The following is a 26,221-nucleotide window of genomic DNA, read 5'->3' as shown; positions in this document are numbered from 1 at the left end:
GTCACCCCAACCCCCCCTCCTCCCCGCCTGGGAGATGGTTTCCTTGTCTGTATTGCACGGCACCTCCTGGCATCTCGCCGGGTACGTGGTAAGGTCCAGTACCTTGTCGACTGGGAAGGGTATGGCCCAGAAGAACATACTTGGATCTCAGCGAAGGACATCTTGGACAAGTCGCTGCTCCGGGACTTCCAGCAGACACAGGTCTGTGGCGCCTCTGGGGCTGGGCCCTAGCACAACCACGGATTCGGCAGCACAGTTAATATGGCAATTGCACTTGTGAATTTGCATGTGTCAGCTAATTATTATTTAATCATGATAGTATTTAACTCCATACTTGTCAAGACTTGGATAGAGCACAGCAATGCTTCGCTGCCTGTTGGTTTTCGGCCTTCCCTGAGAAATTGGACTTTCAAGTCAACTGACACTCAAGACTAGCAGTATTCACTAAATGTTCACATTTTGTCTTCAGCCGCAGTGTTGGCTTTGTTTCCCATTTGAGAGTTTTAGTTCACAGCCCTATTTGTCCTAGCATTTATTGTTTTATTTTCCCTTTAACACTGTTCGCATTAAAGTCTGTGAACGCTCGACCTGCTTCAGTGTCTCTCACTCTGCACTTGGGCCATATCAGAACCTGGTATCAAAAATGTATCCAAATATATCATTCAGTTTTTTTAATATGGATAAAAATATTTTATAAACAATTTTAGCAGCATTATTAATATCACAAAACATAACACTTCACTCTGTTTTATATATTGCATTTTGTCATTTCACAAACTATATATTAAATCCAATCCTATCACCTACGGTTTCTTTTCTTCATTCACGGCAAGATATGCTTGAAGATCCAGTGCAAAAGGGTGAAATTAAAGAGTTTTCTTTATGTTCCACTTCTTGACCCTCCAAGCAAACAAAATGATCAGCAATGGCCTAAATTCTAGCCATTGTATTTAAATGAAACTCAAACAGAAGTTTGTAGTAAATATTGTTGTCTATTTTGAGGGTCTTTATAATATGTTTTAAGGATTTAGCAATTTAGAGAAAAAGAAACACCTTTACCCTTCACTGTCTCTGGAATATACACAAAAGAACTGGTCTTGGCCAATTAGTTACGTGAGCCCATTTCACCCCTTAAAGACATAATGCCTAATGTGTCTCCCATCTTCACAACCCCTTTTCCTTCTGAGCAATATATCCCAAAATACTAAGAAAATAGATTAGTTTACAACTGTCAGTCACCTTTTGAATTTCCAAAGTAGCTATTACTCCTCCGCAATAATGTTGAAACACTAATCTTGTATCACAGTTACCTAACTCCCAAATTTTAGGAACCTAAGTATAGACCATTCAATGACACAATCAGATGAAATCATGACTATCTGCATATTAATTGTATTCAGCTGGTAAAAAAGAATTACTTCTGATTTTCAACTTATTGCTTCAACTGCAACCCATTGGAGATTGTTCACATTAATGCCACATTTTTTTTGTGTGGAGGTGTCCTTCTCCTGAACAGACAAGCTCCAATTTCCCTTGTAACAAAGTATTCTGCTAGTGGAAGGAATACCTTCCTTCAGAATCAAATATTTCTATCAAAACAGCCATTAGTTTTCTGTATGCTCTTGATGTAATTTCTCTTTATAATCTCACTTTTGGAACATGCTTCTCTGATGATGACAGCTCTGAAGTCAATGAAATATTGTTAACATGAAAAAGCCCAATGTGGTCATTTAGCTATTATGAATGATCAGAAGTGTAATGTTATTAATTGGCGCTGAAAAAACACAAGTAGGGAAATGTTGTAGTAGTTCATGCATTAATCTGAAAACAGTTGAATTTGATAATGTCTTCAAGGCTTTGTGAACAAAAAGAACATTTTACATGCTTTAAAACATCAAGGCTCTTTTAGTAATAGCGTTCTGGTCAGAAGTCATATCTTTTGAATCTATGTACGCCAGTGTTAACATGTACAGTAATTTAGGATGGTCTTTAATAAAGAGCTGAAGGAGGATTGTGTTGTTAGAAGATGCACTATTCAGATGAAACATTAAATTGAGTTTCCTTCAGCCCTCTCTGGTAGACCTGAGGGCATTGTTCAAGGACAGGAAAAGATGAGGTTTTTCCTCTGCGAGCAGTCACGTGTCTTATGAAAGAGCTGGTTCACCGTCACCACTTTCTGTCATACTTAACAGACACAAAATGTTGGAGGATCTCAGCAAATCAGGCAGCATCTATGGAGGGGAATGAATAAGGAAGTGTGGGGAGGGAAAGGAGTACAAATTGGCAAATGATAAGTGAAACCATGTGAGGGGCAAGGTTTGTGGCTGGGAGAAATGGGGAGGGATGACGCAGGAATCTGGGAGGTGACAGGTGGAAGAGGTAAAGAACTAAAGAAGAAGCAATCTAATTGGAGAGGACAGTGGACCATGGAATAAAGGGGAAGAGGAGGGGAACCAGAGGGAAGGAGAAGAGAAGGAACGAGAGGGTAACCAGAACAGGAAATAGAAAATGTGAGAGTAGTGGGAGGGGGGAATTTTCTGGAAGCTGGATAAATCAATGATTATGTCATCCAGAATGCAGAACATCTATGTGAAAATTCTCCCTATCTTCTGCCATCTCCAATAGGATCCTACCACTAAGCACATCTATCTCTCCACCACCAAACCCCTCCCCTCTGCTTTCCATAAGGATCATTCTCTATGTGAATCCCTTGTCAACTCATTCCCCCTCCACTGATATCCTTCCTGGAAATTATCACTCCATCCGGGACAGCTGCTACACCTACCCCTACACCTCCTCCCTCAACACTATTCAGGCCCTCAAACAGAATTTCCAGGTGAGACAACACTTCACCTGCAGTGTGCTGTGTCATCTCTTGTATCCAGTGCTTCTGATGGTGGCCTCCTTTACATCAGTGAGACCTGACAGATTCGGGATAGTCAAGCACCTTTGCTCCGACTGCCACAGAGAGCTGGATCTCTGTGGCTAGCTATTTCTATTCTACTTCCCATTCCCATTCTGATATGTCTCTTTTTTGCTTCTTCTACTGCCGTGATGAGGCCAAACTCAGGTTGGAGGAGCAATACCTTACATTCCATTTGGGTAACCAATCTGATGATATGAATATTGATTTCTCAAACTGCAGGCAATTTCTCGCCTCCTCTCTCTTTCCATTCCCCATTCTGGCACTGGTGAAATACGGTGATGGGTTATGGGCAGCTCATCTTTTGCATGTTGGTTGTTTGTCCTGTTGGGTGTGGTCTTTCACTATTTCTAGTATTTACTGTGAATACCAACAAGAAAATGAATCTCAGGGTTGTATATGGTGACGTATATGTACTTTGACAATAAACTTACTTTGAACTGTGATCTTTGGTTACTTTCTCACTGCTTCTCTTCACACCAGCTGCTCACCTCCCTCTGCTTTGCTTCCTCCTTCCCTTTTATCCATGGTCTAATATTCTCTCCTATTAGATGCTTCTTCAGTCCTTTACCTAGCACCTATCACCTTCCAGCTTCTTACTTCATCACCACTTCCCCACCCACCCATTTGCCCCTCACAGGGTTTCACCTATCATTTGCCAGCTCGTACTCCTTCCCCTCCCCCACATTCTTATGCCAAATCTGCCCCCTTTCTTTCTGGTCCTGATGAAGAACTTCAACCTGAAACACTGACTGTTTATTTTCTTCCATAGATGTTGCCTAACTTGCTGAGTTCCTCAAGCATTTTGTTTGTATTGCTCAATATTTCCAGCATCTGCAGAATCTCTTGTATTTCTTCCATGGTTTGTTTTGCCAGTTCGGAAATAAAATATTGGGACTCAGTGGAAATTGTATCTCAGTATGAACTAGCACCTTGGTAAAATGCATAAACAGCAAAGAAAATTAGCGATTGAAGAAGCCGAATCTAGACAGTGTGCACTACACAGCGAATATCAGTGCTAAAATTATCTCCGAATTTTAACTTGCATAGTTTGCAGAAGCTTATCGGAATGTCATCTTTCTCCAGAGAAGTGTTGAACTGCATTTTACTGCTTTATAATCATGTAGTTAAGCTGTTGTTCTCTTTAATTTAATAGGCACTTAGCAAACACAGGTTTATTGCCATAAGCATGAACATGTTTTTCTGAAGTAAGATTAAAATTGGAGATAATATGCCAAAATAATATGTTTTGAATGCACTTCATAAAATAATTTGAATTTGGTTGAAGAGAGCCACACACTTAAGTGAGAATTTAGCTATAAATTACACTTTACTCAGCAATAGTGTGTTCCTCTCAGTGAAATTGCTTGTTACATGTGTTTCTTTCTGGGTAGAGTTACATTTACATTTATTTACAGTAGAGTAAATTAAACCAGGTAGAATAATGTTGGCATGGTGATAATTCTCTTGCATTTTAATCTTAACTGTTCAGCAAAATGTTTGAGTTCTCTGATAAATAATAATTTGAGACAGTAGTTGTATTTCACATGAATTAGAGTAGGCTTAGAATGCCGGGAAGCCTCACCTATTGCTGACTTTTCAACTACCAAAAGACATGAAACAAATATAAAGGGAATCAATGGATATGGAGTTAGTACAGGAAAATGGTGTTGAGGTCAAAGATCAGCCATGATCTTGCTGAATGATGATGTAAGCAAGAGGATCCAATATCTTCATGGGATTGGTGGTTTGCGCTGTTGCAGAGGGATTAGACCTACCTGGTAGGATGATAGGAAGCTGATAGTAGCATCAGGAGGGAGATGTGCTGAAATGACTCTGGACTAATGGGGAGGGAGTATTTAAGAAAATAAAGGAAAAGACAACAGTGCAAAGTAACGATCAGGGTGACATTAACCAGAATGAATGAAGAAAGAACAGAAGGTATAACCTTAAAGGAAAAGTAAAATTAGAAGATAAAAAGAATACTTTATCGGAATTCATGCAGTATTTGTAATAAGATATCGAGGGAACAAAAAGTTTGATTATAACCACTTATTTCTACCATAATGAATGCATGGTTGCAACGTGACCAAAGATGGAACTGAAAATTAGAAAGCAGTTGATGGACAGAAAGAAAAAGGCTACCAAAGGTCTGTAATGAAGAGTCAAAATTTCTACAGGTGTACCGTGGAGACCATTGTAACTGGCTGCATTACTGCTTGATATGGTGCGGGGAGGGGCGATGCACAGGATCAAAATAAACTGCACAGGGTTGTAAACTCAGTCAGCTCCATCATGGGTCATAGCTTCCCCAGCAATCAGGATGTCTTTGAGGAGCAGTGCCTCAGAAAGATGACATCCATCATTAAGTACACCCATCACACAGGCCATGCCCTCTTCTCATTGCTATCATTGGGGACTAGGTACAGGAGCCTGAAGGCACACACTCAATTATGCTGGAACAGCCTCTTCCCTCTGCCATTAGATTTCTGAATGGACATTGAACCCATGAACGCATCACCATTTCATCATGGCTAACCCAATTTTACTGTCAGCCCCAATCCCCTGCCTTCTCCCTGTATCCCTTCATGACCTGACCAAACAAGAATCTGTCAACCTCAGCCTTAAATATGCACAAAAACTTGGCTTCCACAGCTGCCTGTGGCAAAGAATTCCGTAGATTCACCACTCTCTGGCTGAAACAATTATTCCTCATCTCTGTTCTAAAAGCCATTCTATTTTGAGGCTGTGTTCTCTGGTCTTAGACTCTCCCACCACAGGAAACTTCCTCTCCACATCCATTCTAACAAGGCCTTTCACCATTCAGTAGGTTTTAATGTGGTCACCCCTCATTCTTCTGAATTCTAGTGAATACAAGCCCAGAGCCATCTAATGCTCTTTATCCGACAAGCCTTTCAATCCTGGACTCATCCTTGTGACCCCTCTCGAATTTCAGCATATCCTTTCTCAGACAAGGGGCCCCAAACTGCTCATAATACTCCAAGTAAGGCCTCACCAGTGCTTTATAAAGTCTCAACATTACATCCTTGCTTTTATATTCCAGTCCTCTTGAAATGAATGCCAACATTGCATTTTCCTTCCTCACCACAGAATCAACCTGCAAGTTAGCCTTTTAGGGAATCCTGCACAAGGACTCCCAAGCCCCAACTCAATTTTCTTTCGTATTTTCTCTCCATCTGGAAAATAATCAACCCTTTCATTTCTTCTACCGAAGTGCATGAGTGTACACTTCCAGACACTCTATTCCATCTGCCATTTCTTGCCCATTCTCCTAATCTGTCTAAGTCCTTTTGTAGCTTCTCTACTTCCTCAAAACTACCTGCCCCTCTATCTATCTTCATATCGTTAGACATGGTGTTGGAGCTGTGTTTAGCCACACAGTCAAAGGTGTAGAGCAGGGGCTGAGCACACAGCCTCTGGTACACCTGTGCTGATGGAGATCATGAAAGCGATGTTGTCGCTAATCGGAACTAACTGGGGTCTGCAAGTGAGGAACTCCAGGATCCAATTGCACAAGGAGTTATAGAGACCCAGGTCTTGGAGTTTACTGATTAGATTAGAGGGGATGATGGTATTAAATGCTGATCAAATTGATAAAGAATTTGCAGAATTAATTAACCTGCAGAATCTGCAAAAGTTCTTGTGTTTGTTATAAATTGTTTATAGTTATCTTAGTGTTGATGAACTATAAAGATACTGTGTACTTGTATTTTCAAAAGCCTCTGACAAAGTGCGGCCCACGAGCCTGTTGAACAAGATAAGAGCCCATGGTGTTACAGGAAAGATACTAGCGTTGTTACAGGATTGGTTGATTGGCAGGAGGCAAACAGTGGACTAAAAGGAGTCTTTTCTAATTATGTGTGGTGTTCCGCAAAGGTCGGTGTTGGGACCTTTGCTGTTTCAGGTTATATGTCAATGATTTGGATGATGGAATGAGATTTGAGGCTAAGTTTGCTGATAATACAAAGTTTGGTGGGGGTAGGTGGTATCAAAGGAACAAGGAGGCTACAGAAGGACTTGGTAGATTAAGAGAGTAGGCAAATAAGTGGCAGGAACTGTATGGTCATGCACTTTGGTAGAAAGAACAAAATGTAGACTTTTTTTAAATGGGCAGAAAATTCAAAAATCTGAGGTGCAAAGAGACTATGGAGTCCTCTTGCAGGATTCCCTAAAGGTTACCTCACAGGTCGAGTTGGTGGTGAGGAAGGCAAATGCATTGAGGGGACTAGAACATAAAAGCAATGATGTAATTCTGAGGCTTTATAAGGCAATGGTGAGGCCCCACTTGAAGTATTGTGAACAGTTTTGGTAAGGCTCTTTGGTGTTATTTTTCCAGGGCTTTCAGTTGCCTATTGTAGGTGACCTGGGATTCAGCTCCATACAGTAATGTATGTAGGAAGAACAGCTACTCTATGGACCAAACGTTTTGTTTGGACCTGTGGTTTGCAGTCTTCAAAGACTGTTTTCCTTAATCATGCATAGGCTGCACTGCCACTACACATACAGTGGCTGACCTCTGAGTCAATGTCTGCTTTTGAGGAGATAAGGATAGCAAGGTTGGAAGAGTAGTCTACCTTCTCGAGGGCAATACTGTTAATTTTTAAAGAGGGCACGATAAATGGCTGATTGGATGGTAGGGGATACAGTACCTGAGTCTTTTTTATATACAAAACAAGATTCAGAGCTCCATATGTGTCGATAAAGACATTCAGGATACATTGGAAGTCTCCTTCAGAGTGTGCTATGATGGCGTCACCAGCATACTGAAGCTCCATGATAGTGATGGTGATGACCTTGTTCTTGGTCTTGAACTGGATGAAGTTGAACAATCTGTTGTCCATTCTGTACACAACTGGGATTCCCTGTTTTACGTCTTGGCTGGTGAGATGAAGGATCCAGCAGTAAAGATGTCAAATAGGATGAGTGCATTGATATAGTCTTGTCTCGACAACACCTTCGGGTCTTGTTTGGGGAAAACCTCCAATGGGAATATCTGGAGAGTATCAAACAACACTGGGGTCTGCTTAAATCTGCCATTCTTGATACCTGCAAAATCATCCTTGAGTACAAGTCCAGAAAACTTGGTTTGTTGATAAAAACATGAAGATTAAACAACTTAACTCCAAGAGTAGGAAAGACTTCTGAGCCTAGCAGAGTGACATCGGCAACAAGGCCTAAAGAGAAGCTTACTTCAGTGCAAAAACAAATGTTCAACACAGGGTGAGGGGGAGCTGGAGGAATCTTGGTGGACTGCAAAAGTCCTGGAAATGCAGAGATCTGCTGAATCTGGTGACGTGAGAGGCTTCTTCAGAGCCACCAGTGCAGTCTATTTTCCAAGTTACTGCAGATTAAACCCCTTGCACTCAAAGGATGGGACGAACTTGCTGAAGAATCGAAAAGATATCAACGATCAATGGAGAGAGCATTTTCAAGAACTTCTTAACTGTGACAGCATCACCATCCTGTCAACAGCAGACAAAGTGCTTGCACGTATCATTATCAATCAACTTCTTCCACTATCAGAAGAATTCTCCCTGAATGACAGTCTGGTTTCTGGCCATTTAGAGGTACTGCCTTTGTTTAAGGCATTTTTCCAGTAATTGGCATGCTGTGAAGATAAATAAATAATACCAACAACATGAGTTGTAGAATCCTTGAAAATGAGTCTACAGGTTGATAAGTACTGTTTGGCACCACAATGCATGCTCAGAATATTGAATGTACATTGGAAAGTGTGCTGTATGTACTATAAAGTATATGAGCTCATTTAGCAACTGTCATATTCATAACATTATCTTGTTTTATGCCTAAAAGTAATTCTATCATATAAACAAAGTAAAAAAAACAGAAACATAAATTAACTTTTACTCAGGTATGGAAAATGACAAAGAAAGAAATACAAACTCTGTTGAGACAAGGAAAAAGTTAAAAATAATAAATCTCCCAAACTTAGATTAGATTATGAGAACACTCAGTCCTCTTTTATTGTCATTTAGAAATGCATACATGCATTAAGAAATGATACAATGTTTCTCCGGAGTGATATCACAGAAAACAGGACAAACCAAAGACTAACACTGACAGAACCACATAATTATAACATATAGTTACAGCAGTGCACAGCAATACCATAATTTGATGAAGAACAGACCATGGGCACAGTTAAAAAAAAAAGTCTCAAAGTCCCGAGTTGATCGATAGCAGGCGGCCATAAACCTCCAGGCACCATCAACTTGCCGATGCCTTGGAAGCAGCCGACCACAGCCAACACTGAGTCCATCCATCCGAAAACTCCAAGCTTCCGAGCAGCCCTCCGATACAGCCTCCCGAGCGCCATTCTCTGCCGAGCGCCTTCGACTTCACCCCGGCTGCTGAAACATGCAAAGCCAAGGATTTTAGGGCCTTCAGCTCCGGAGATTCCGGTTACCACACAGTAGCAGTGGCAGCAAAGCGGGCATTTCAGAAATTTTCCAAATGTTCCTCCGTGCTCTCACGTCTGTCTCCATCAAATCAGAATTGTGCATGGTCCCCTACTTGACAGATAACAGATATCATCACCGAAGTGGCCGTGCGCGCTGCCGTCGCACGGCCATCTTTTCCCCCCTCCCGGAGCTCCTTCTCCCAAACTTGGTAAACTTAGAAGGAGTGGCATGGTATGATAACAGTTAGCACAACACTTTACAGTGCAGGTGACCCAGGTTCGATTCCCACGCTGCCTGAAAGGAGTTTGTATGCTCTCCCTGTGACCCCATGGGTTTCCTCCAAGGGTCCTCCCACAGTCCAATGACATACCAGTTGGTAGTTAAATTGGTCATTTGTAGATTGTCCCATGATGAAGCTAGCATTAAATTGGGGCTTGCTGGGTAGTGCAGCTCGATGTGCTAGAAGGGGTGGCTCTGTGCTGTATCTCAATATGACCTTTGCACTTCTGAAATTGAAGTTACAGACCCAATAGGTTACTGGCAATTTTGAAAGGTAACGTTGAGCAACATTCCCAAACACAATAAAAGCGTCACAATATATATCATCAAATATCAGTAATATTTTGATAATAAATATTATCAGTGCAGTATCAAATAAGATTGTTTTTGTTTTTCATTTGTCATGCAGTGATTCAAAGAAATGTGAAAAAACTGGATTGGAAAATTTTGATTTACGGATGTCATCAGATTATGTTGGAGTACTATTTAATTGCAATCAATATTATTATTTAAGGCTTTTGAATTGACTTTTATTTAGTCTTATTAAATTTCACATAGATCTACACATTCTATTTTTAACTAATATTAATACAGCTCAATATTTATGACTGGCAGCTTGTGCACTCCGTGATTTTAAAAAAAGTTTTCAAAGAACTATTTGACGACTACAATGCTTTTTTAAAAAATTCGGGCACAAATAATACTGTGCAGATACTTTAAAATAGAAAATGATTGTTTCACACTGCATTACATAGAGAAAATATGTGATTTCTAAAGAGAGAAAGACTTTCAGTTAAAAAATCATGGCCTCAGGACATTCCAAGGTGCTTTAGAGTCAATGAAGCAACTTTGATGAATGATCTGTTGTAATTTACAGAGCATGGCAGCCAAATTGCAAGCAGCAAACTCCTGCAAAGTAAAGTAAGGTAATGGGCTGGATTGTAGTGATGCTAGCTGGTAGTTTTGTCCAGAGCTGCTTGTTAAATGCTTCATTCCAACCAAAGCTCATATATCTAGCACAGCTCCATTCATTTGCTGACATTCAGTAAAACATACCTTAATTTGATATTAATCTCTCTAATTATGTTATGAATCTTCATAATTTGGTTGTTCTTCGACTGCTTTCAAATGTCACCAATGTTCAGAAGGCCATTGTAAAGGTAAATAATTAGATTTTGGCCATCTGCAGCCTACTTAACTGCTTGCATGTATGGTCACTGTTTCACAACCAGCATCACAGCTAATGCAATGGTCACTGTTTCAAGACCAGCAGCACAGCTCGTGTAGTGGTGACTACTTCAAGACCAGTATCACAGCTTGTGCAATAGTCACTGTTTCAAGACCAGCAGCAGATTATCAGATGCATGGCCACACAAAAAATACTTGTAATCGGGGCACCCAATGAGAAACATGTCATGTCTGTCCAACTACATATCAAATAAATAAAAACATGTATTCAGAGAAGTTAATGTATATATTCACTTTGCAGAGAGTGCAACAAATCAATGTGCATGCGTAAGTTATCGGTTAATAATTAGTGCTAAGGGGAATCACTGCGCTAAAAGAAATAGATCCATTCATTACAGTTCCGCCTCCCCCCAAGCTTAATGTAATATAAAACTGTATATGTAAAAAAAATTAATTTCCCTTTAACAAATTATATTCAAATAAATATGATTTTAAAATAATAGTCCATAATTAATTTCAATATACTAAAGATTGAGTCTTTGGGGTGGCACTCTGTTTCTTTCAGGATAGTGCCTCTGGACCTGTGGAGAGGCACCAGGTTTAGCAGATATCTTGTCAAAGACAACTTTCTCAGTTGAGGTGTCACATTGCTGTTAGGGACATGATCATCACTGAGAGATAAGTCTGATGGATGCAATGTGTCCATCTTGTTGGATCCATTTGATTCAGGTGTCTCCATGTCTGTTCTCCAACATCTACTGTGTACAACAGTGGGACAGTTCTTGTAGCTATCCTACCAGGTGTCCACTTGCATTCTCAGTAATCAAGATTTCCTGTCCAACCTCGAAGCTCCTTGCTGATTTACTTGGCAACTGGCTGAATTGTTTATTCTGCACTTCACTCCATAGATCTGGATTCAGGAGGTCTAAGCGAGCTCTCCGAATCCTGCTCATGAACAGCATTGCAGGTGTTTGATTTGCTGTCACATGAACAGAGTTCCAATACACAAAAAGGAAGTTGTCCACCTTGTGCTGTAAAGAAATGTCCTCCTTGTCCATAGTTTTAATGGACTTCTTGAAAGTTTGGATAAACCTTTCAGCTAACCAATTCATTGCTGGGTGGTGAGGAGCTGACTTGTAGTATTTGATCGTAAAGAAGAGAAAATCTGTAGATGCTGGAAATCCAAGCAACACACACAAAATGCTGGAGGAACTCAGCAGGCCAGGCAGCATCTATGAAAAAGATTACAGTTGGTGTTCCAGGCCAAAACCCTTCATTAGGACTAGAGAAAAAAAACTGAAGAGTCAGTGTAAGAAAGTGGGGGGAGGGGAGGAAGAAACACAAGGTGATAGATGAATCTGGGAGGGGGGAGGGAAAGAAGAAACTCAAGGTGATAGGTAAAGCAGGCGTGGGGGAAAAGGTGAAGTAAAGAACTGGGAAGTAGATTGGTGAAAGAGATTCAAGGCTGGAGAAGGGGAGGTCTGATTGGAGAGGACACAAGAAGAAGAAGAAAGCCCTTAACTCCAAGTGGAGTCTTCGGGGCGCCGTCATGACGGCATTTTTTTTTAGCAGGCTTTCTTATTTTTATGAGGCCGAGTTGCTAGCTTGACGCTCAACCCAACACAGATGGAAAGCATGCAAGGGAGCCGGCTGGATTCGAACTCGAGAGCCTTTGCTCCGAAGTCTGGCGCTGATGCCACTACGCCACCAGCCAGCAGAAAGGACACAAGACCATGGAAAAAAGAAAGGGGGGAGGAACACCAGAGGGCGGTGATGGGCAGGTAAGGGGATAAGGTGAGAGAGGGAAATGGGAATGGGGAATAGTGAAGGGGAGGGGGCATTACCAGAAGTTCGAGAAATTGATGTTTATGCCACCAAGTTGGAAGCTAATCAGACAGAATGTAAGGTGTTTTCAGCCTCTCCCCCCAGCTTTTTAACCTGGCTCCTCATTTTTTTTTCTCCGTTCCTGTAGAAGGGACTCGGTCGGAAAAGTGAGTTCGTCCAGCAACTTGTGAAATGTTTGATGCTATTTTTCTTCATGAATAGCCTGAACTCTTTAGAGATATATTGTGGTTTGTTATTACTCACAACTTTTTCTGGTAAGCTATTTCTGGAGAAGATGGTCTTCAGAGCTGAAACAGTCTTTTCTGATGTGGTTGACTTCATGGGTATAACCTCCGGCCACTTTGAATGAGCATCCACAGCAATCAGGAACATGGAGTCCATGAATGGCCCAGCAAAGTCTATATGCGCTCTTTGCCATGGTGGAGATGGCCACTCCCATGGGTGTAACACTGGCTGTGAGGTTGCATTTTGAACCTTGTGGCATCCCGAACAAGTTTTGGTCAAGTCTTCAATCTGTCTATCTATTCCCTGCTACCACGCACAGCTCCAGGTGAGGCTCTTCATCTTGATTGCATCAGGTGTCCTTCATGCGGATTCTCTGGCACTCTGGTGTGCAATTTAGAGGGAACCACAACACGAGATGCACACATCAGCTTTCTTTGGCATACAGATGGCTGGTCTCATCTCACTGAGAACTCTGGAAACATAGGGTTACCTTTGTTTCCATCCTTGCACGGCAATGTAATAGACTTTTGACAATTTCAGAATTTGTTGCTGTGTCAAACAACTCTGCTGGGTCACAGAAAGAAGACTTCTTCTTCAGTTTTCAACAGTGGAAGATGTGACAAGCCATCATCATTGCTGTGTTGCTTCGTACCCTTGAACTTTATGTCACAAGATAGGGCACCTAGATGAAGAGCCAACATTGCAACCAGGTAGCAGGCATCACTGGAATTCCCTTCCTGGGATTGAAAATGGACACAAGGAGCTAGTGGTCTGTCAGTGGAGCAAACACTTGTCCATAGATGTAGTGGTGGAACTTCTTTATTCCCATATTGCACCAAGGACCTCTTGGTCAATCTGTTGCGTAGTTGCGTTCTGTGCTCGTTGGTGATCTTGAAGCAAATGCAATTGGACATTCAAGTCTATCTTACATAGTTTGTAACAAAATGGCGCCATGCCATAAGGGGATGAATCGCATGCCAGTCTGATGGGCAGAGATGGATCATAATGGATGAGCAGTTCATCTGATGTTATTAGTCTCTTTGTTTCCTTGAATGCTCTTTCACATCTTTCTGACCATTCCCACTTTGCTGCTGTCTGTACCAGAACATTCATTGTGTGTAGCACTATAGCAAAATTTGGGAGAAACTGGTGGTATTAGTTTACAAGGCCCAAGTATGACATAAGTTGTGACAGTTTTTCCAGATTGGGTGCCTGTAGTACTGCCTCAGTCTTCTCTTGTGCCTTGCTTGTCAATGACACATCCACAATATGAGATTTCATTCTTGAAAAATTCACATTTCTCTCTGTGCGCAGACCATACTCACTCAGCCTAGTAAGCACTTTACCAAGGTTCTGGAGCTGCCCTTTATCATTCTTGCCAGTCACAATCATCAAGGTAACATTGTGTTCCTGGGATATCTTGGAGTACTTGGTCCATTGTTCTTTGCCAAATTGCCGGTGCTGATGTGACGCCAAAGAAAAGACGATTATACTGGAACAGTCCCTTGTGAGTGTTGATTGTGAGGAACTCCCTGCTTGACTCCACAATCTCCATTTCAGAATCAGAATTAGGTTTATTATCACTGGCAAATGACATGAAATTTGTTAACTTAGCAGCAGCTTTTCAATGCAATGCAATGCAATACATAATCAAGGAGAGAAGAAAAATCAAATTAAAAAATAATAATAATAAATAAACAAATAAATCAATTACAGCAAACAACAGGAATTCTGCAGATGCTGGAAATTCAAGCAACACACATCAAAGTTGCTGGTGAACGCAGCAGGCCAGGCAGCATCTGTAGGAAGAAGGTGCAGTCGACGTTTCAGGCCGAGGCCCTTCGTCAGGACTAACTGAAGGAAGAGTGAGTAAGGGATTTGAAAGTTGGAGGGGGGGAGGGGGAGATCCAAAATGATAGGAGAAGACAGGAGGGGGAGGGATGGAGCCAAGAGCTGGACAGGTGATTATACCTCTTGCCCATCCTCTGGGTCCCCCCCCCCCCCGTTGTCTTTCTTCCCGGATCTCCTGTCCCATGATCCTCTCGTATCCCTTTTTGCCTATCACCTGTCCAGCTCTTGGCTCGATCCCTCCCCCTCCTGTCTTCTCCTATCATTTTGGATCTCCCCCTCCCCCTCCAACTTTCAAATCCCTTACTCACTCTTCCTTCAGTTAGTCCTGACGAAGGATCTCGGCCTGAAACGTCGACTGCACCGCTTCCTACAGATGCTGCCTGGCCCGCTGCATTCACCAGCAACTTTGATGTGTGTTGCTTAAATCAATTACAGTACAGGTTTCCCTCGCCATCCAAAGGTAAAGTGTTCCTATGAAACGGTTCGTAAGCCGCAATGTTGTAAAGTGAAAAAGCAATTACCATTTATTTATATGGGAAAATTTTGTGAGCTTTCGCAGACCCAAAAATAACCTGCCAAATAACACATAAGACCTAAAATAACAGTAACATATAGCAAAAGCAGGAATGATGTGATAAATACACAGCCTATATAAAGTAGAAATACTTTTCCACAATCATTACTGAACTGTTCTCCGGAGCGGAAATCTCATGCAAGCGCCGTCGGCAGAAAATCTCACACAAGCGCCGTCAGCAAAAACACGCGCAAGTGCTCTCCAGTAACCTTTAAGCTATGAAGCTGCCAAATCATACCAAATAACATGTAAAAATACACAGCCTATATGAAGTAGAAATAATGTATGTACAGTGTAGTATCACTTACCGGAATTGGTTCAGCGCCGAGCACACTGATGATGGTGTGTTAGACTGAGTCGTCGGAGTTTGGGTGGTGCAGTGGTCCCCACCCTCCAGGCCGCTGAGCGACACATTGCCGCGAAGAACGCAGGGGTCCAGCGGTAGCCGGGAGGTACACAGCACATCTTTAAGAAAAAAGCCAAAACAAACATGCTAATTAATTAGGTGCGGCCCGTAATTGTCGGTTCAGATCAGTGCCGATTTTCGATTGCGTCGTCTCTGATCTGCGCCGACAATTACGTGTCGGCGGCACCTAATTAATTAGCATGTTTATTTCAGCTTCTTTCTTAAAGATGTGCTGTGTGCCTCCCGGCTACCCTTGCATTCTCCGCAAACCGGTATCTGCCCGTGGCCTGGGGGTTGGGGTGGTGGGACACTGGGGTGTCATCTCGTCCCCTGTTTCCATTAGAGCAGGCAGCTCATCTTCTTCTATCTCTGCCCGCCTCGATGTTGAAGGTCGAGGTTCGTCGTCTGCTGTGACTGATGTGGAAGGCTTGCTTGACTGCTGAGCCTCATGTATTTTTCTATCACACAGTTCTTTAATAAGGACTCAAACCATCCTGCAAATATCCCCTAAACCGACGTACCCTTTCAAAATTAAAGTCGTACTTTATCATTACTCATTTGGTTTCGATTGTTATCTTTTTTTCTTCCAATTGCATCAGCTCTTCATCTGTCAGTTCTTGGTCATGGGATGCCAAAACCTCTTCAACATCATCTTCGTCAACTTCCACAGGCCAAACTCACGTTGTCCTTACTTCGTTCACCACGATCAGAATGCTTAATTATGTCTAGTTTTACTGTAAGTGTAACACCCATACGAGCTTTTCCAGGCTTTTCCGATACTATAGAACTCATCTTGCAAACGGCTGCTCACAGACTTGTGTTTAAGCAATGCCGGCGAGAATCCGGGGGAGAGCGGCTGCTCGGGGGGCGCTGCCTTTTATTGTGGCTGATTTTTTTATCGCGCGCTGAATTTTTTTTCGTAACCGTGAAAACACGTTCTGAAAGCGAAAATAGGGTACTAATGTAGGTCTTTCGTAACAGTGAGGTTTCGTAAAGCGAACGTTCGAAAAGCGGGAGACACCTGTATGTATATTGAATAGATTTAAAATAATGTGCACAAACAGAAATACTGTATAATAAAAAAAAAGTGAGGTAGTGTCCAAAGATTCAATGTCCATTTAGGAATCAGATGGCAGAGGGGAAGAAGCTGTTCCTGAATCACTGAGTGTGTGCCTTCGGGATTCTGTACCTCCTACCTGATGGTAACAGTGAGAAAAGGGCATGCCCTGGGTGCTGGGGGTCCTTAATAATAGACGCTGCCTTTCTGAGACACCACTCCCTGAAGATATCCTGGATACTTTGTAGGCTAGTACCTAAGATGGAGCTGACTAGATTTACAACCTTCTACAGCTTCTTTCGGTCTAATGCAGTAGCCCCTACATAGCAGATAGTGATGCAGCCTGTCAGAATGCTCTCCACGGTACATTTATAGAAGTCTTTGAGTGTATTTATTGACATGCCAAATCTCTTCAAACTCCTAATGAAGTATAGCTGCTGTATTGTCTTCTTTATAACTCATCGATATGTTGGGACCAGGTTAGATCCTCAGAGATCTTGACACCCAGGAACTTGAAGCTGCTCACTCTCTCCATTTATAATCCCTCTATGAAGATTGGTATGTGTTCCTTCGTCTTACTCTTCCTGAAGTTTACAATCAGCTCTTTCGTCTTACTGATGTTGAGTGCCAGGTTGTTGCTGCGGCACCACTCCACTAGTTGGCATATCTCATTTCTGTACGCCCTCTCGTTACCACTTGAGATTCTACCAACAATGGTTGTATCATCAACAAATTTGTAGATGGTATTTGAGCTATGCCTAGCCACACAGTCATGTGTAAATAGAGAGTAGAGCAGTGGGCTAAGCACTCACCCCTGTGGTGCGCCAGTGTTGATCGTCAGCGAGGAGGATATGTTATCACCAATCCGTACAGACTGTGGTCTTCCGGTTAGGAAGTCGAGGATCCAGTTGCAGAGGGAGGTACAGAGACCCAGGTTCTGCAGCTTCCCAATCAGGATTGTGGGAATGATGGTATTAAATGCTGAGCTATAGTCAATGAACAGCATCCTGACATAGGTGTTTGTGTTGTCCAGGTGGTCTAAAGCCATGTGGATAGCCATTGAGATTGTGTCTGCTGTTGACCTATTGTGGTGATAGGCAAATTGTAATAGGTCCAGGTCCTTGCTGAGGCAGGAGTTCAGTCTAGTCATGACCAACCCCTCAAAGCATTTCATCACTGTTGATGTGAGTGCTACCGGGCAATAGTCATTAAGGCAGCTCACATTATTCTTCTTAAGCACTGGTGTAATAGTTGCCTTTTGGAAGCAAGTGGGAACTTCTGCTCATAGCAGTGAGAGGTTGAAAATACCCTTGAATACTCCCGCTAGTTGGTTGGCACATGTTTTCAGAGATTTAGCAAGTACTCCATCAGGACCTTCCTTCTTGTGAGTGTTCACTCTCTTTAAAGACAGCCTAACACTGGCCTCTGAGACAGGGATCACAGGGTCATCCGGTGCAGCAGAGATCTTCACGAGGGTAGTTGTCTCTCTTTCAAAGCGGGCATAGAAGGCGTTGAGTTCATCTGGTAGTGAAGCATCACTGCCATTCATGCCTTTGGGTTTTGCTTTGTGGGAAGTAATGTCTTGCAGACCCTGCCAGAGTTGCAGATCAGCCTGTGACAAGTCAATCTCTGAAAACCTGTCTCAGCCTGCCAGTGTCTTCTATTTGTGGCAGGGGTACTGCACAGTACATCACTTTGAAATCTCCACACATGCCAACAGCTCTGCCTTCCCTTTCTTGATCACCGAGACAATGGGTATGGCCGAATCACTCCACTCAGTCTCTGAGAGAATGTCAGATACATCCAAGCTCTGAAGTTCAACATCCACTTTAGGACGTAGTGCGTAGGGCACTGGGCGTGCTTTATGGAATCTTGTTGCTGCTTCATCCAGTTCAATTCTGGCCTTCATGCCTTTGAGTTTACCAATGCCTTTCTCAAATACATTTTCATTACCATTAAGCAGCTGTGACAGTCTCTGGTTAGTGTTACCATTTCGGCTGCAGTTGCCTGTCAATGACATTTTGAGAGCTTTGATTGTGTGCCAGTCTAGTTGAATTTTTCACAACCATTCATGTCTGAAAAGAGCTAGCCCTCCACTTTTCAACACACAAAGTTCTAACCGCTGTGCTTTGCCTCCATCCATCACATTTACTTTCATTTTGCCTTTTGGAGACACTTTCACCTGTGTAGCTCTTTAGCATCACCAAGGTCTTTTCTAAAGGTAGCTTAGAAAACAGTCTGGTGTAGTCAGCCTCTGAAATTATAGACGAATCTGACCAAGCATCCAGCTCCATTTTCCGTTTGACGCCAGACGCATCTCTTGTGATCCATATGATTTTGTGATCTGCTTCAAGTAATGCTATACAGTGCTAGGCATGGCAGCTCACCTTTGTCAGACTCTTTGTTGTCTGATTCAGTTTGACGTTCAGACATTTTATCATTTGTTTAGTTTTGTGTTTAAAAATTTTCACTCTTTTTTTCTCTTTGGTTGTGCTTTTTATCTGACTTGCACACTCTCTCTATGTGGTCTTGTCACACATTCTGCAAATATTTTTCTTTGAACCACAGTCATTTGCATCATGGGAAGATTTGCCACATCAATAACATTTTTGGCTTTTTGCACCTTTCAGGGATATTTTGTAATTTGCATAAACTCTTTCTCTGTAGTTCAGCTACATCCTTCGTTGCAGTCTCTAATGTTATTGCAATGGTCAATGCCCATTCTAAGGTTAGGTCTCTCTCTGACAGTATCCTCTTTTGAGTGCTTTGACTGTGCTTGCCATATACAAGCCTCTTCCTTAATGGATCTGCAAGTCCATCTCTAAAGTCACTGTATTGGGAAAGTTTGTGCAGCTCTACAATGTATTCAGAACTGCTTTCATCCTTTGGTTCCTTTTGTGAAATCTAAATCTCTAGCAGTTTTGGACTCAAGTGATTTTCAAAATTGGAACAATTTTGTTGAACGTCTTGCTTGTTGGCTTTTCAGGAGCTATTAAATTGCATAAGAAAATGTATGTTCTAGCACCAATTAAGCTAGGAAATGTGGAGAGTTTCTTTACCTTATCCAAATTGTTAGCATTGCAATACAGTTCAACCCTCTCAATATGGAATTCCCAGTCCTCAGTAGTCCTATAAAATTTGTCAACTTTGTTGACTAAGGCCATTGTCACATGATTTTGACTTTAGTTTTGCTAGTTGTACATCTCCACTGTGTACTGTGCACTGTTACTCACGAGCCAAGCCCTTTTCTAGCATCCATGATCACCTTCTGTGTATTGGTTCACTCTTCCCTTTCACTGTCTCTCTCCCTTCCTCTGAATTCTGTCATCTTGTAACTGTCGGTGCAGTTGGTGATACTTGCTGATATTCAGGTTCGTACTCATCACCCATTTTGTGTGTATGTACAAGTATAAATCAAATAAATAAAAACACACACTTGGAGGAGGTTAATGTGTATATTCACTTTTCAGTGAAAGCAACAAATCAATGTGCATGCATAAGTTTTCAGTCAATAATTAGTGCTAAAGGGTGTCATTGACAAAAAGAAAGAAATCGTACAATAGAAGTATCAATGGCTTAATCCAATGAGAAAATGATCCATTTTATTAAAAGTGGGTTACGCAAGGATCAAGAATCATCTTCTTGCTCTTCCTTGAACTTAGCCCATGGGATCCTTCATAAACGCTGAGAGAACAGGTTCTCTGGGACTCCAGAGTTTGGCCCCATGCCGCTTTCTTCTATCCTAGAAAATCTCCCTGGATTGGATGGATGTGATTAAGCCTGAGGGACTGCAGAAAAGATTCACAAAGATGTTATCTGGATTGGAGGGCTTAAAAGAGATTGGAGACTGGGTCTGTTTCCCCTGGAGTGAAGGAGGCTAGGAGGTGATATAATAGAGGTATTTAGAATTACAAGAGGCATGGATAGGGTAGAGAGCCAGTAACTGTTTCACATGGGAGGAGTGTCTAAACCTAGACAGCATTGGTTTAAGGTGAGAAGGAGGAAGTTTATAGAGGATCTGAGGGTAATTTTTTTCACATAAAGTGCAGTTGGTACCTAGAATGAGCAGGCAAAAGAAGCAGTGGAAGAACAGTAACAACATTTAGACAGATATTTGAATGAGCAGTGCAAAGAGGGATATGGAATTAATGCAGGCAAGTGAGATTTGTATAGATAGGCATGATAGGCAGCGTTGACACAGTATGATGAGGGGTTCTCTGCTGTGGAACTCAATGCCTCAAAACTCAATTTTCATCATCATGTCTCTGAAATGTGTTTTGAATCATCTACTGTGTAATTAAGAAACTGGTATTCCGGTTACCAAGTCATTAGCCTGCTCAAGTCACTGCTGCAGATTAGTCTCAGGGATGAGTTGATGCTATTTAAAATAGGCACAGGTTTGCAACACAGTGTATTTTCTGCTATTTGGTCACCTCAACGGTCTTCAACACACTATCAAGAAAATGTTGATTGTCAGTTCTGTGCCATTGGGAAAAGCCAAAAGAATTCAAGTCATAGCAAGGTCAAACATAAAAAAATTGAACTTCAAAAGATGACAAAAATAGACTCCCATTAATTAATATGTCAACAAAAGGAAAACCTACAGAGAAAAGTGATTAAACTGATCAAAGCGTGGGCACAACACAAGTGTATCATATTTAAGCAATCAGCAGTCAGCAACCAGTCATTTGCAAGCAACTGAACAAAGCTGGATCATCATCAGTTGAATCACCATCTAGAGCTACTGATCTATGGATTGATTTCACCAACTCACAAAAATTCAGATGCTGAATACAAAATTAATGAATCTTCTGTGGGCTACTGAAAATTTAATAAAAGAAAATATTTAAAACATTCATACAATCCTGTCAATTCTTCAATGATTGATATTAAATTATGACAATGTTCAAGGTATGTAACCTCAGGAGTATCTCCATCTGTTCCTATTAACTTCCAGAAAGTGGGTTGAGTAAGGTTTTAATAAGACAATGACAGTTATGAATCAACACGTACTGATTTTCTTAAAGTATGTACAGTGCTATAAAACTTACTTACTCCCCTCCTCCCCAGAAGCTTTCATGTTTTAGTGTTTTACAACATTGAATCACCGTGGATTAAATTTGGCTTCTTTTGACACCGATCAACAGAAAAAGACTCGCTCATGTCAAAGTGATAACAGATTTCTATAAAGTGATCTACATTAATTCCAAATATATAACACAACATAATTGATTGTGGAAATATTCATCCCTTTCAAGTCACTATTTAGTAGATGGACCTTTGGCAGCAATTACAGCCTTGAGTCTGTGTGGATAGGTCTCTATCAGCTTTGCAGGTCTGGACACTGCAATCATCCTCCATTCTTCTTTACAAAACTGTTCAAGCTCTGTCAGATTTCATGGGATCGTGAGTGAACAGCCTTTTTCAAGTCCAGCTATAAATTCTCAAATGGATTGAGATCTGGACTCTGACTTGGCCACTCCAGGACATGAACTTTGTTGTTTTTAAGCCATTCCTGTGTAACTTTGGCATTATGCTTGGGGTTACTGTCTTGCTGCAAAACAAATCTCCCAATTCACAGTTCTCTTGCAGACTGCATCAAGTTTTTCTCCATGATTTCCCTGTATTTTGCTGCATTCATTTTATCCTCTACTTTCACAAGCCTTCCAGGGCCTGCTGCAGTGAAGCATCCACACAGCATAATGCAGCCACCACCATGCCTCTTGCTAGGGATTGTGTGTATTTGATGATGTGCGGTGTTTAGCCTGATGGCCAACAGACAATAAAACATTCTTCCAGCTGACATCAGTGTCTCCACATGCCTTCTGGCAAACTCTAGTCAAGATTTCATTGAGTTCTTTTTCACAGTGGCTTTCTCTTTACCACTCTCCCATAAAGCTGTGACTGGTGAAGCACCAGGGCAACAAGGTGTTGCATGTACAGTCTCTCCCATCTCAGCCACTGAAGCTTGGAACTCCTCCAGAGTTGTCATAGGTCTGTTGTCGGCCTCCCTCATGAGTCCCCTTCTTGCATTGGCACTCAGTATTTGAGGACTCTAGGCAGATTTACAGCTGTGCCATATTCTTTCCATTTCATGATGATAGACTTCACTGTACTCCAAGGAATATTCAGTGATTTGGACATTTTCTGGTATCCATCTCCTGACTTGTGTTTTGTAATAATCTTTTCATGGAGTTGCTGAGAATGTTCTTTTGTCTTCGTGATGTGGTTTTTTGGCCAGGACACTGACTCACCAGCAGTTGGACTTTCCAGATACAGGTGTATTTTTACTACAATCAATTGAAACACCTTGACTGCACACAGGTCTCCAAAATAGAGTTCTGTTGTAGCGTGGATGAAATTACCGGAGAGACAGAGTCACTGGTAGATAAAAAGCAGCTTCTTTATTTGATACAACAAGCAGGCGCCATACCGACGGAGACGCTTTCCGCAGAAAGTTCTGCGAGCTCAATGTGGGCTCGATATTTATATGCTAAACACAAAGGCAATCACTACTTAAAAAGTTACAGACAATGCATAGACAATGCTTCCTATTGAAGCTACATACAAACATCACACCTTTGGATTTCATCCTTTCCTTCCAACACCAACATGTCTGGGTTGGTATCCATAGCCTTTAGTTCAATCCACAATACATTTAATTGGCCTTTTACATGCTAACATAGAAGATAATTAATATTTATAATGTATAGATAATACTGTCTTCGAAACTACAGCATCAGGTGCCAGAAGCATCTGGTATTTACACCTTTTAGGAAGCCCATTGTGGTGGACTCAATCCACAGTCCTTTGTCAAACAGTTAAAATAGAAGTCTGGTGGCCAAAGTCATTTAAGTGTTAACAAATCATCTACCCAAAAAAAATCCACTCTAACAAGATCCATTTAAATAATTATCTGACTTCTAAAACCAATCGGCTGTACCAGTGATGATTTGGTGTGTCATATTAAAGGAGGTGAATAACTATGCAATCAATTATTTAGTGTTTTATATTTGTAATTAATTTAGATCACTTTGCAGAGATTGGTTTTCACTTTGACACAAAAGATTCTTTTTCTGTTGAACAGTATCAAAAAAGCCAAATTAAATCCACTGTGATTCAATGTTGTAAAACAAGAACACATGAAAATTTCCAGGGGGAGAGGCGGTGAATACTTTTTATATGCAATGCACATTGAATTTTGGCTTACTGCACTGAAAAACATCCCAAGAATCCTCAGAAGGAGCATTATAAAGTCAGTAAAAATTGAAGATACTGGAAATCAGAGGCAAGCACAGCATTTTCTGTTTTAATTTCAGATTTGCAGTATCTGCAGTTATTTTGTTTGCATTTTTGTTATCAAGTGAAGTTTGAAACCAAGCCAAATGTTATCAATTATCAAAAGCTTGGATAGAGAAACAGTTTTAAGAAATGCCTTAATGGAGGTAAGAAACAGAGAAGCAGAACTAAAACTGATCCACTAATTCCAGCCCTTGTTTTCTTAAAGGTTGATGTACAGGTGACAGCCCTATTTATTTGATTGGCTTTGCTGACCTTTATTTTTATCAATTTTAGATTTTAAAAGTTATTAAAATCAATTGAAATCATTTTTGTAATATCTCTGAGGTTCAGAGATATTTGAAAACAATGAAAATGTCCTTGATACCATGGAGCTGAAGGCTGTCAAGGTAGGGCAGGTTCCATTGCCTGAGGCCTGCTCATCACTCTGGTGTGAAAGGGTTGAGGTCACCAGTATGAAGGATCCTCAAGGCTCACCTGCAGGTAATCACTGTGCCAGTATTTCACACTCTCAGAAAATGGATAACGCTTAGCAATTCTTGCTAGGGCTTTATCCAGAGACAAAAACTTTTCGTGCTGAGTGCTGTTACGACATTGATAGCAGTTAATCATATGATACAAACCTTCCAAGCTTGCAGCAATATTTGTTCACAAGCTCTTGATGTCTAACATTTGCGTTAGGTATTATACAGTGTACTGAGGTAGAACAACAACAATGCAGAATAAAGAGTAAAAGCAACCAAAAAAAGAGGAGTGCAATAAAATGCAAGGTCATAATAGGGTAGATGGTGAGGCCATGAGTCTATTTTATCATACAAGACATCCATTTAAGCATCTGATAACAGTGAATTAGATGCTGTTCTGGAGCCTAGTGATACATGCTTTCAGGCTTTTGCATCTCCTGACTGATGCAAAAGGATAGAAGAAAGAATGTCCTGGATGGCTGGGGTCTTTGATTATGTTGCCTTACTGAGGCTGTGACAGTTATCCAGACAGAGCGCTTTCTATGATGCATCAATAAAAATTGAAAAAGATCTACAGGAATATGCCGAATTTCATTAGCCTCCTGAGGAAGTACAGATTTTGGTGAGCTTTCTTGGCTGTGACATCAAGGTGTTTGAACTATTAGAGAGTATATGTGGGATTATTATGAGGAGTGAGTTCAGCTAATTGAGCCCAATCCAGTCCATTCAATTGCTTTTTATTTTTTTACATATAGTAAGAAAACTGCTATGGTGTATGTACTGTAAATAAATTAGCAATTTAATTAAGAATTCAAAGATTTAGTGCTTTAGAAGAAAATGAATAAAACATTAAATAAGAATTTGTATCCTGAAGAAATTGTTACTAATTGGTTAATAGACTACAACACCAATGTTATTAGATGAGATTATACTAGAAATATATCAACCTTTCTAATACTTGTTAAATCATTGCTTGTCACATTTTAGGTAATGTGAGTTCATGTTTTATGCTTATAAGTCTGTATTTTATTTCCCACAGGCATTTGCAGGAAACTCAAATTCCGATGGAGTGGTAAGGCATGATTTACAACATCCAATTATTACGCGTTATATACGCTTAGTGCCACTGGACTGGAATGGTGAAGGTCACATTGGACTGAGAATGGAAGTCTTTGGATGCCCTTATTGTAAGTACCAATTGTTCCTGCTCAAGGAAACTTTTTTCCACTTATTGTGTTTTAGCTGGAATTTAGAAGAATGAAGGACAGTCTCATTGAAACTTATCAAATAGTGAAAGGCCTAGCTAGAGTGGACATGGAGAGGATATTTCATATAGGGGGTGAGACCAGAACCAGAGGTCACAGACTCAGAATACCTTTACAACAGGATTAATTTCTATAGCTCGAAGGAGGTAATTCTGTGGAATTCATTGCCACAGATGGCTTTGTGGGCCAAGACATTGGATATAGTTAAGGTGGAGATCGTGAGGTTCTTGATTAGTAAGGCTTCAAAGGATACAGGAATAAGGCAAAAGAATGGTGTTGAGAGGGATAATAAATCAGACATAATTTATTTGTGGAATTTATTACCACAGACAGCCGTGGAGGCCAGTTTGTTGGATGTATTCCAGGCAGAGCTTGATCGGTTCTTGATTGGACATGGCATCG

General features: G+C 41.1%; 1 protein-coding gene across 1 annotated transcript in view; it reads left to right on the top strand.

The window, feature by feature from the left end:
* The window catches only part of LOC140195385 (contactin-associated protein-like 2), a 1,890,266-nt gene that overhangs the window by 777,790 nt on the left and 1,086,255 nt on the right, over positions 1–26,221 (top strand). The window contains exon 4 of the mRNA XM_072253599.1: positions 25,594–25,741. Coding sequence (XP_072109700.1) covers positions 25,594–25,741 — 148 coding nt within the window. The remainder of the gene's footprint in view (positions 1–25,593; positions 25,742–26,221) is intronic.

The sequence above is a fragment of the Mobula birostris genome, chromosome 3 (genome assembly GCF_030028105.1).
Source record: "Mobula birostris isolate sMobBir1 chromosome 3, sMobBir1.hap1, whole genome shotgun sequence".
Classification (NCBI taxonomy): domain Eukaryota; kingdom Metazoa; phylum Chordata; class Chondrichthyes; order Myliobatiformes; family Myliobatidae; genus Mobula; species Mobula birostris.
The sequence above is the reverse complement of the archived record's forward strand: the minus strand, read 5'-3'. Positions and strand labels throughout refer to the sequence as shown.